At 43.8% G+C, this 12,644-nt stretch overlaps 1 protein-coding gene across 1 annotated transcript in view; it reads right to left on the minus strand.

Moving 5' to 3' along the window:
* Positions 1 to 285: 285 nt before the first annotated feature.
* Positions 286 to 12,644, minus strand: part of lingo1b (leucine rich repeat and Ig domain containing 1b) — a 31,984-nt gene continuing 19,625 nt past the window's right edge. Inside the window, exon 2 of the mRNA XM_065012387.1 lies at positions 286 to 5,031. Within this exon, the coding sequence (XP_064868459.1) occupies positions 3,172 to 5,031 (1,860 nt within the window). The 3' untranslated portion in view covers positions 286 to 3,171. The remainder of the gene's footprint in view (positions 5,032 to 12,644) is intronic.

A 12,644-nucleotide genomic window follows, 5' to 3' on the forward strand; every position in this document is an offset into this window, starting at 1 on the left:
ACTCCTAGAGTGTCAGGATGACACAGTTTCATATTGGCTTCTTCTGGTGTTCTCATAGCAACGTCATCCCCTGTAAATGATTCACAGCTGCACTCACAGCATGAAAGAATGAACTGGTTATAGCATCCCCCATCTGGCTAGGCTGCCGCATACAAAAGGGAGAAAACCAACTCTGAGACCTGAAATCCGAGGCTTGTTCACACTCGGGGAGATACAGCAGGCAAATAGACCCATTTGGTGCCCTTTCAATGTGCTTGAGTGGAATAGCATCAAAAATTAATACAATTACTGTATAAAACTTTATTGTTTTAATATGCTCCCATTCCGTCCATGATTTCATAACCGGCGGTTTAAGGGTTTATGAACACATTACTTTCAGAGCAGACTATGGCTGTAAAATGTATTTCACCACATAAAACCCTGTTAACACATCAACTGTTTTACAACAACTGGTTCCTGATCACTGCAAACAGGAGAACACACTGACAAAGAAAACATAGGGCTTCAAATTGAATATCACACTTATCATTTGAAGCATGTTTGTGATTATACAAACAACCCAGCAAACCAAAATTAATTTTGTGAAAGTTCCCAGAACATTTGTTACGTTGCGGCAAATGTTCTCATAACACAAAAAAACTGTCCACTTGTGCTGATGGTTATACAATGTTTGTATAAAACGTTTGCATTTTGCACAGCATGTTCCCAGAACGATGCTCTCATATTTTGTTGCGGCCGTATGTTGTAAAAACCATTACTGCTACATTGTGTTATTACATTACCTGGTAACCTAATGAGAACGTTTGGGGAACGTTCTGTGGTGTTTCTTACAGATGTTGTGCACAACATTTTAGGGAATGTTAGGAGAACATTCCAAGGATATTTCATTAAAAAAAAAAAAAATTGTACAAAATGATTTTGTTAACAAAAACATTATTTGAATGTTTTTGGGATGTTAATCATCCTAAGACCCTAACTAGAACTTAAGGGGAATCTTAGCTAATGTTCAGGGAATGTTCCTAGTTTGCTAGGAAAGGATTTGAGCCACTGCACATTAAGTAGACAAAATGGCATCAGAGGACCCTAACTTCATTGCTGATATTTTACATTGTACTTATTCCGTGATTTATACCGATGACCTTTGTGATTTTGATGATTGTCAAGCATAATATATATATTGTTTTACAACTTAGAATATGCCATTCTATGCCTTTCTAGCTTACTTTTATCTCTTAAGTGCATTCGAAAAGTATTCAGACCCCTTGACTTTTTCCACATTTTGTTACGTTACAGCCTTATTCTAAAATGGATTAAATAAATAAAAATCTTAATCAATCTACACACAATACCCCATAATGACATCACAATACCCCATAATGACATCACAATACCCCATAATGACATCACAATACCCCATAATGACATCACAATACCCCATAATGACAAAGCGAAAATAGGTTTTTAGAATTTTTTGAAAATGTATTCAAATTCAAAAAATTATTTGCATCCTGTTTCTATTTATCATCCTTGAGATGTTTCTCCAACTTGATTGTCGTCAACGTGTGGTAAATTCAATTGATTGGACATGATTTGGAAGGGCACACACCTGTCTATATAAGGTCGCACAGTTGACAGTGTATGTCAGAGCAAAAACCGAGTCATGAGGTCGAAGGAATTGTCCGTAGAGCTCAGAGACAGGATTGTGTCAAGGCACAGATCTGGGGAAGGATACCAAACATTTCTGCAGCATTGCAAGAACACAGTGGCCTCCATCTTTCGTAAATGGAAGAGGTTTGGCACCACCAAGACTCTTCCTAGAGCTGGCCTCACTGCCAAACTGAGCAATGGGGGGAGAAGTGCCTTGGTCAGGGAAGTGACCAAGAACCCGATGGTCACTCTGACAGAGTTCCTCTGTGGTGATGGGAGAACCTTCCAGAAGGACAACCATCTGTGCAGCACTCCACCAATCAGGCCTTTATGGTACGGTGGCCCGACGGAAGTCACTCCTCAGTAAAAGGCACATGACAGCCGGCTTGTAGTTTGCCAAAGGCACCTAAACACTCTCTTTGGCCTGAATGGCAAGCGTCACGTGTGGAGGAAACATGGCACCATCCCGACGGTGAAGCATGGTGGTGGCAGCATCATGCTGTGGTGATTTTTTTCAGCAGCAGAAACTGGGAGACTAATCAGGATCGAGGCAAAGATGAACGGAGCAAAGTACAAAGAGATCCTTGATGAAAACCTGCTCCACAGCATTCAGGACCTCGACTGGGGTGAAGGTTCACCTTCCAACAGGACAATGACCCTAAGCACACAGCAAAGACAACGCAGGAGTGGCTTCGGGACAAGTCTCAGAATGTCCTTGAGTGGCCCAGCCAGAGCCTGGACTTGAACCCCATCGAACATCTCTGTAGAGACCTGAAAATAGCTGTGCAGCGACGCTCACCATCCAACGTGACAGAGCTTGAGAGGATCTGCAGAGAAGAATGGGAAAAACTCCCCAAATACCGGTGTTTACTGAGTAAAGGGCCTGAAAACCTGTTTTTGCTTTGTTATTATCGGGTGTTGTGTGTACATTGATGAGTTAAAAAAAACTATTTAATCCATTTTAGAATAAGGCTTTAACGTAACAACATTTGGAAAAAATCAAGGGGGTCTGAATACTTTCCGAATGCACTGTACGTACATTGCTTGAATTGCGCCTGCTCATAATACAGTAATATGCTCAAAACCCATAACCATTAAAGGTATAGTTCAAACAAATTGACATGATATTCCTCTTACCGTTGCTGCTGTCAATTTCAGTATTTTTGTGAACTACCCCTTTAAGTGGTATTGCGACCATTCCTTTGCTCATTGTACATGGTAAGAAGAACAAGACACAGAGAAAATAAAATAATCAAAAGACCAGATAAAGACAATCTCCCTTTTCAGGTTGAAAGGAGCATAAAACATGACTGGCTTATTTTCTTTATGACTATTGCCCATAAAAACACACAGAGATTTGAATACTTTTAAATCCAACACTCCAACACGCTGTTTAAGATTCAGTCCCTGAAGGTAAAACAGTCTTGGGTATAGTATCAAGATGTCTATCTCTCATAAATTCCACATATATTTAAAGAGAATATAGTGTGTCCACCCTCATTTTGAAGTCAGTAAGCTTGAGTCTCACATCATTTTCATGTTGAATTTACGTGGCGCATCGCCGGTTGGACTACTCTCACCTGCCTCCGCCTTACGCGGTACATACTCAATCTCTATGTTTGGCTTGACGTTGCCTTTTCCTCTGCTCCAGAGGAAGAGGATGACGAGACAGAAGAGGACGACGCCGAGGAACGAGATAAATCCCATGGTGGTGGCGATGATCAGAGTCTTCACGTCGAATGGGAAGGGAACCTGGGCCAGGGTCCCGTTGGCCCCGTCCTCGCTGGGCTGGTTGGAGATGAAAGCAAACGTCTTGTTGGGCTGGTGCGGCCAGTTGGGCGAGTAGCTGTGCACATGCAGGTGGGCAGGCTTGGTGTCATTCCCTGCGGCGTTGCTGGCGATGCACAGGTAGGTACCGTTGTCCTGGATCTGGGCGTAGCGCACCTCTAGCGTGCCCTCGGGGGACACGCTGAGACGCCCCACGGACTTGGTGGTGATGAACTGCTTCTTGGGGGACAGCCACATGATCACGGGGGCTGGGTCGCCGTCCGCCTGGCATGTGTAATGGACCGTTGTGCCCTCGTCTACGTGCCTCTGCAGTGCCTTGTGGTCTTGTATCCTGGACTTCTGGCAGGTGAAGGAATTGGAGGGGAGTATGTCGGGGAAGTCTTTGAACTCCTTGCCCTGCACGGCCTCGGGCAAAGAGCAGGAGGGCTGCTGCCGGTTGAAGTTGAGCCTCCAGCGGCGACGGAAGACCCAGAGCAGTCGGCAGTCGCAGGCCAGTGGGTTCCCGTACAGTGCCAGGGTCTCCAGGTTCCCCACGGAGTGAAACACAGATTCCTCCAGGGTGCTCAGGCTATTGCTGGATACGTTGAGGACTCGGAGATGGTTCAAGCCCCGGAAGGAGTAGGGCTCAATTGTGGCTAATCTCCCTCCTACCAAGTGGAAGGCCTGGAGCCTCATTAGATTGTGCAGCTTGTTCCCCTCCACCGTGTGAATGGGATTAAAAGACAAGTTGAGAAAGAGAAGGTGCCCAAGGTGTCGGATGGCCTGGTAAGGGATGGCAGTGAGGTTACAGTTTGTGATGGTCAGGGAGGTGATGTTGAGGCCGTACAGGCATTTGGAGGTCATGGTGTCCAGGTAGGGCCAGTAGGAGATCTCTAACACCCTCAGGCGTTCCAGCCTCTTGAAGGAGTAATCCCTGACAGCATTGACGGTGAGGTGGCGTAGTCGCAGCGACAGCAGGTTGTGCAGATGGCTCAGGGCCTCAGTGGGCACCGAGGTCAGGTTGCACCGCTCCATGGTCAGCTGTTCCAGGCTGCTGAGGCCGTGGAACGCTCGGTGAGAGATGAACACCAGGTCGTTATCGCCGACTTCCAGAGCCTTCAGATTGTACAGCTCCTGGAACATGTAGTCCAGCAGGATGACAATTCTGTTCTCGCTAATGTCCAGCTGGGTGAGGTTGCTGAGGCCTGTGAACACTCCCAACTGGATTAGCTTAAGCTGGTTGTTGCGCAGCCCCAGAGTCCGCAAGCCGACAAGGTTGCTAAAAGCCCCGGGCTCCATGGAAGAGATATTGTTCTCATTGAGCTGCAGCTCCTCCAGCTGTGGGTAGTTGATGAACTCCTCAGGCCCCAGGCTTTTCAGACGGTTCTTGCTGAGGTCCAGTAGTTTCGTCTCGATGGGGATGCCCTCGGGAAACGAGGCCAGCCTCCGTCGATGGCACACCACGGAACGTTCCTGAGCATTACACTCACAGCGGGACGGGCAGCCGGTGGTGGAGCCGGAGAGGACAGTGCCCAGCATTAGGACCAGGATGGGCTGCCAGCACGCCACCAGGTAGCTGTGCCCACCTGCCTCCCCGGACACCATTCTACTGCTTACCTGCGGAGACAGAAGTAAGAGGGATGGTTGGCACATTTAAAGGAGAACTACATGTATAAACACATTTTTTAAAATATATTATTTTGTCAGGTTTGACGCTTATCTCCTGAAGTATTATTGATATAAAAAACATTTGAGTTTATTTAACAAACAATACTTTAGCCACACAACAGACAAAAATCATAACTCTTGCCCAGAAGATGATGTCACGGGGTTACATTCGCCTCAGATTTGGACTAAAGGCTCTGGGTTAGACAAGTGGTATAAATATCAGGTGAAATACCTGAAGGTGAACAGAAAACCTCAGATTTCCTTTCACAACAAAAAATCTTCTTCAAACTATTCCTGTGGTGTTTAGTAACTACGCCACTCACAGAGGACACATCTGAATTACAGCTTTAATTGTTTTTTTAATGCAATAAACGACAATGCTCAAATGAGTCCTTTTCACTTCTGATCAGGCTCTCTCATAAACCTCAATCAACTAAATGAAGCAGACAAAGTATTTACAGCCATAAACAAATGTCAGTTTAATTTACAAATTATGGAGAGATACCTACTTCCAATGTGAAAGAGAATTATGCCAGGCTTGTATGGAACACAATGTATTGTTCTGTACAATTGCCTGGAAGACCTTGTACTCTAGACTCTCTGTCTATTCCGATTGCAGGTTACTCTTCTCTGTTACTCTTCTCTTATCTGTGTGTCACGGTCCTAAACACCAACTGCTGCTCTATCGACATAGGACTGTAAGTCTTCTGTAAACCCCAAAGAACTACTGTCCATCCAACCGTGTGGGACAGATACATTCTTTATCCTGGCTTTATGAACTCTTCATCTGCTGGCCGAGGGAGAAATGGGCTGCCTTATGGGCTCCAGGGTCTGTCAGTTACTGTTCCAGGTGTTAGAAGCACCTTGAGTCACCTGTCAATCTCCCTGTGACAAGTAGTTGGAATGAGAAATAGTTTACCGAAATGTGCTTTAATTCAATGGATTAAATGGTGTGAAGAAACAAGTGTGCTGCCTGCAACTAAACACAACACTACCATACAACACTACCATACAACACTACCATACGACACTACCATACGACACTACCATACAACACTACCATACAACACTACCATACAACACTACCATACGATACCATACAACACTACCATACAACACTACCATACGACACTACCATACGACACTACCATACAACACTACCATACAACACTACCATACAACACTACCATACGACACTACCATACAACACTACCATACAACACTACCATACAACACTACCATGCGACACCATACAACACTACCATACAACACTACCATACAACACTACCATGCGACACTACCATACAACACTACCATACGACACTACCATACAACACTACCATACAACACTACCATACAACACTACCATACGATACCATACAACACTACCATACAACACTACCATACAACACTACATTTACATTTATGTCATTTATTTACATTTATGTCATTTAGCAGACGCTCTTATCCAGAGCGACTTACAAATTGGTGCGTTCACCTTAAGACATCCAGTGGAACAGCCACTTTACAATAGTGCATCTAAATCTTTTAAGGGGGGTGTGAGAAGGATTACTTTATCCTATCCTAGGTATTCCTGAAAGAGGTGGGGTTTCAGGTGTCTCCGGAAGGTGGTGATTGACTCCGCTGTCCTGGCGTCGTGAGGGAGTTTGTTCCACCATTGGGGGGCCAGAGCAGCGAACAGTTTTGACTGGGCTGCGCGGGAACTGTACTTCCTCAGTGGTAGGGAGGCGAGCAGGCCAGAGGTGGATGAACGCAGAGCCCTTGTTTGGGTGTAGGGCCTGATCAGAGCCTGGAGGTACTGAGGTGCCGTTCCCCTCACAGCTCCGTAGGCAAGCACCATGGTCTTGTAGCGGATGCGAGCTTCAACTGGAAGCCAGTGGAGAGAGCGGAGGAGCGGGGTGACGTGAGAGAACTTGGGAAGGTTGAACACCAGACGGGCTGCGGCGTTCTGGATGAGTTGTAGGGGTTTAATGGCACAGGCAGGGAGCCCAGCCAACAGCGAGTTGCAGTAATCCAGACGGGAGATGACAAGTGCCTGGATTAGGACCTGCGCCGCTTCCTGTGTGAGGCAGGGTCGTACTCTGCGGATGTTGTAGAGCATGAACCTACAAGAACGGGCCACCGCCTTGATGTTAGTTGAGAACGACAGGGTGTTGTCCAGGATCACGCCATGCCAACTACCATACAACACTACCATACAACACTACCATACAACACTACCATACGATACCATACAACACTACCATACAACACTACCATGCAACACTACCATACAACACTACCATACAACACTACCATACAACACTACCATACGACACTACCATACAACACTACCATACAACACTACCATACAACACTACCATGCGACACCATACAACACTACCATGTGACACTACCATGCGATACCATACAACACTACCATACGATACCATACAACACTACCATACGATACCATACAACACTACCATACGATACCATACAACACTACCATACGATACCATACAACACTACCATACGATACCATACAACACTACCATGCGATACCATACAACACTACCATGCGATACCATACAACACTACCATACGATACCATACAACACTACCATACGATACCATACAACACTACCATACGATACCATACAACACCACCATGCGATACCATACAACACTACCATGCGATACCATACAACACTACCATACGATACCATACAACACTACCATACGACACTACCATACGACACTACCATGCGATACCATACAACACTACCATACGACACTACCATACGACACCACCATACGATACCATACAACACCACCATGCGACACCATACAACACCACCATGCGATACCATACAACACTACCATGCGATACCATACAACACTACCATGCGATACCATACAACACTACCATGCGATACCATACAACACCACCATGCGATACCATACAACACTACCATACGATACCATACAACACTACCATGCGATACCATACAACACTACCATGCGATACCATACAACACTACCATGCGATACCATACAACACTACCATGCGATACCATACAACACTACCATGCGATACCATACAACACTACCATACGATACCATACAACACTACCATACGATACCATACAACACTACCATACGATACCATACAACACTACCATACGATACCATACAACACTACCATGCGATACAACACTACAACACCACCATACAACACTACCATACGACACCATACAACACTACCATACGATACCATACAACACTACCATGCGATACCATACAACACTACCATGCGATACCATACAACACTACCATGCGATACCATACAACACTACCATACGATACCATACAACACTACCATGCGATACCATACAACACTACCATACGATACCATACAACACTACCATACGATACCATACAACACTACCATGCGATACCATACAACACTACCATACGATACCATACAACACTACCATACGATACCATACAACACTACCATACGATACCATACAACACTACCATACGATACCATACAACACTACCATGCGACACTACCATGCGATACCATACAACACTACCATACGATACCATACAACACCACCATACGATACCATACAACACTACCATGCGATACCATACAACACTACCATGCGGCTGGCTGGCGAGCTGTCGACCTTGGAGTGATATACAACGGAGATTGCTGCAGAGAAGTGATAAACGGAGAGAGAGAGAGACTGTTTAAACCCTTATTTGCTTTAGACTCAGGGGCGTTTTAACTTGCAAAAGCCTTCAAGCTCTGGTTCCCACATCGATCATACAATTTGAGGCTCATCCATGTCTGTGGGATGTGCTCTGTGAAGAAGCCATGCTAAGTTAGAATAATAGCTCTCTGGACATTCTCTTTATTGAGAGGACTTTACTTGACAGTCAAGCTAAAAATCTGTACCATCCATCAATATGCGCTAATGTTGCTAAATGTCCCTAAAGGACAGGGTAAATGTCACTGTCCTCAAACCATTTCACTGACTCCTGGCTAAAGCCCACAGAGACCGAGAGGAAGAAAGGCTGTCTGCACAGTGCAACAAGAATCTACAAACTCAAAAGTCAATCAGAAATACTGTTTGTTTTTCCCCAAAATGCATGGTGAAAGAAAAGTTCCCAAGTCCAAAAACATCTGATGAAATACATGCTACAGGGAGGCTCACTTGTATGCAAGTAATGTAGGCATATATACATACTGAACATACAGTAACTAACCAAACATTGTGGTTTCGCTAGACTATACATTTCTCTAGGGACTAAACATGTTCACTAGACTGTACATTTCTCCAGGGACTAAACATATTAACTAGACTGTACATTTCTCCAATTACAAAACATGTTCACTAGACTGTACATTTCTCCAGGGACTAAACATGTTCACTAGACTGTACATTTCTCCAGGGACTAAACATGTTCACTAGACTGTACATTTCTCCAGGGACAGACACTAAACATGTTCACTAGACTGTACATTTCTCCAGGGACTAAATATGTTCACTAGACTGTACATTTCTCCAGGGACAGATACTAAACATGTTCACTAGACTGTACATTTCTCCAGATACTAAACATGTTCACTAGACTGTACATTTCTCCAATTACAAAACATGTTCACTAGACTGTACATTTCTCCAGGGACTAAACATGTTCACTAGACTGTACATTTCTCCAGGGACTAAACATGTTCACTAGACTGTACATTTCTCCAGGGACTAAACATGTTCACTAGACTGTACAGTTCTCCAGGGACTAAACATGTTCACTAGACTGTACATTTCTCCAGGGACTAAACATGTTCACTAGACTGTACATTTCTCCAGGGACAGATACTAAACATGTTCACTAGACTGTACATTTCTCCTGGGACAGACACTAAACATGTTCACTAGACTGTACATTTCTCCAGGGACTAAACATGTTCACTAGACTGTACATTTCTCCTGGGACAGATACTAAACATGTTCACTAGACTGTACATTTCTCCAGGGACTAAACATGTTCACTAGACTGTACATTTCTCCTGGGACAGATAATAAACATGTTCACTAGACTGTACATTTCTCCTGGGACAGATACTAAACATGTTCACTAGACTGTACATTTCTCCAGGGACTAAACATGTTCACTAGACTGTACATTTCTCCTGGGACAGACACTAAACATGTTCACTAGACTGTACATTTCTCCAGGGACTAAACATGTTCACTAGACTGTACATTTCTCCAGGGACAGATACTAAACATGTTCACTAGACTGTACATTTCTCCAGGGACAGATACTAAACATGTTCACTAGACTGTACATTTCTCCAGGGACTAAACATGTTCACTAGACTGTACATTTCTCCAGGGACTAAACATGTTCACTAGACTGTACATTTCTCTAGGGACTAAACATGTTCACTAGACTATACATTTATCCAGGGACAGATACTAAACATGTTCACTAGACTGTACATTTCTCCAGGGACTAAACATGTTCACTAGACTGTACATTTCTCTAGGGACTAAACATATTAACTAGACTGTACATTTCTCCAATTACAAAACATGTTCACTAGACTGTACATTTCTCCAGAGACAGATTCCTGGACATAAACGAATGATCAAAGGTTCCATTTTAGGAACACGGTAACCGCAGTAACCAAAACTATGTGGCAAATACCATAGAAATTGAATCCACCCATTATGCCATCATTGACTTGAATAGGGAGGCTTGTTCTATGGATTCTAGTTCTATGGCACATGCTGCATTTGGCTTCCAAGAATGGCTGTGGTTGACATCATATTTAACCACTGGGCAGTACAGTAAGATTTCATGGTTTATGTGGTTTATGAAGTAGTAAGCTAACCATTCTTATTAAACATTTCTGTGGTCTCTGATGCATTCTCCAAAACATAAATACTCTAGGAAGTATTTCACTTTGATCTACAGACATCTGTTTTTCAGGTATTTCTGAGAAACACTCCATTACAGTTTAATGAAAGTATAATACGCCAGTAGTACTACGCACTAGATCAGTACCACAGCTCTACCTCGACTGGGTTTCCCCCAGGGAGAGGAGCAAAATGATGAGTGTACAGTAGAGAGTTGTACAAAGCTGTCCAGGTTGTAGAGTATGAATGGAAGTATCAAGTGGAACAGAAACAGTCTCCTGCCAGAGAGCCGGCATGTCGTCACTGCTGATAAGTGGTGGTACTGAATCAGCATATAAACAGCTTGAACTCACACAGATGAGAAGTGAGGGAGCTCATTCCCTGCAACGCATAATGGTTTTTCAAGAGTGTTTCAATTGTTCGGCGGAAGTGCTCGATAGTATCTCTCTTTGCGCAACTTGTGTCACATAGTTGTACGACTAACAAAACAGACGTGACATGAGAGGATGAGAGGGATTCTGCTGGTAGCAGTGTGGTAACTCAAATTACACCGTACAAATGCCAGACGGAGAGAAAGTACTGCCATTAGAACAGTTGGGACTGTTCTTTTAGCAGGACCAGCGACCCAGTAGGTCTAACTGTCTTCTACATTTCTCCTCCAATCTAAATTCACATTTTTCAAAAGGTTGTATAGTGACAGTATACACAACTCCTGTAATACAACAAAATCTACTTTGTTGGTTTCAAACTGCAAGAACATGTTTCAACCTTTCACCATACAGTATTATTGTGTGGCTTGTGAATGGATAGATCAGGTTGGTTTAAAAGCATTCACAGACCTCCACCCAACCTAAATGAGGGTTTGGAATATGCCACACAATATAGATGAGAATTGAACCTTGGGTTCATGAATGTATTGGGTTCATGACTGTATTGGGTTCATGAATGTATTGGGTTCATGACTGTATTGGGTTCATGAATGTATTGGGTTCATGAATGTATTGGGTTCATGAATGTATTGGGTTCATGAATGTATTGGGTTCATGACTGTATTGGGTTCATGAATGTATTGGGTTCATGACTGTATTGGGTTCATGACTGTGAAATCTCACTGATGCTAATTGAGGGTTTGGAATATGCCACACAATCAAACGTCTATTAGATATCTGATAGACGAAACGGCTGGTCTTTATCGAGCCCAGACAGGACATCAGTCTACCAGCCGAGGAAAATAAAAAGGATGAAGGAGACATTTTGATATTTCAACTGATAAAAGCACTTGAATGTAAATGTTGTGACGTCATTTTGAACTGTGATGAAATGCCAAACACAATGAGTCAAAGGGGTCTGGAATAACAACTCGCTAACACATGACTAAGGCTGCATTTACGCAGGCAGACTAATTCTGATCTTTTGCTAAGAATTGCTCTTTTGACCAACTCATAACTGGGCATAACTGGGCATAAGATCAGAATTGGGCTGCCTGTGTAAACGCAGCCTGTATCGCCCACTGCATGTCCAGACAATAACATGGACGTGTGGATGAAAGGCATTGCTGTGCTTTGGTGCTTTAGTTGTATCCTAACCTAAAGTCATGCAGCCTTATTTGATGTTTTGTCT

The sequence above is a fragment of the Oncorhynchus nerka genome, linkage group LG27, assembly GCF_034236695.1.
Source record: "Oncorhynchus nerka isolate Pitt River linkage group LG27, Oner_Uvic_2.0, whole genome shotgun sequence".
Classification (NCBI taxonomy): Eukaryota; Metazoa; Chordata; class Actinopteri; order Salmoniformes; family Salmonidae; genus Oncorhynchus; species Oncorhynchus nerka.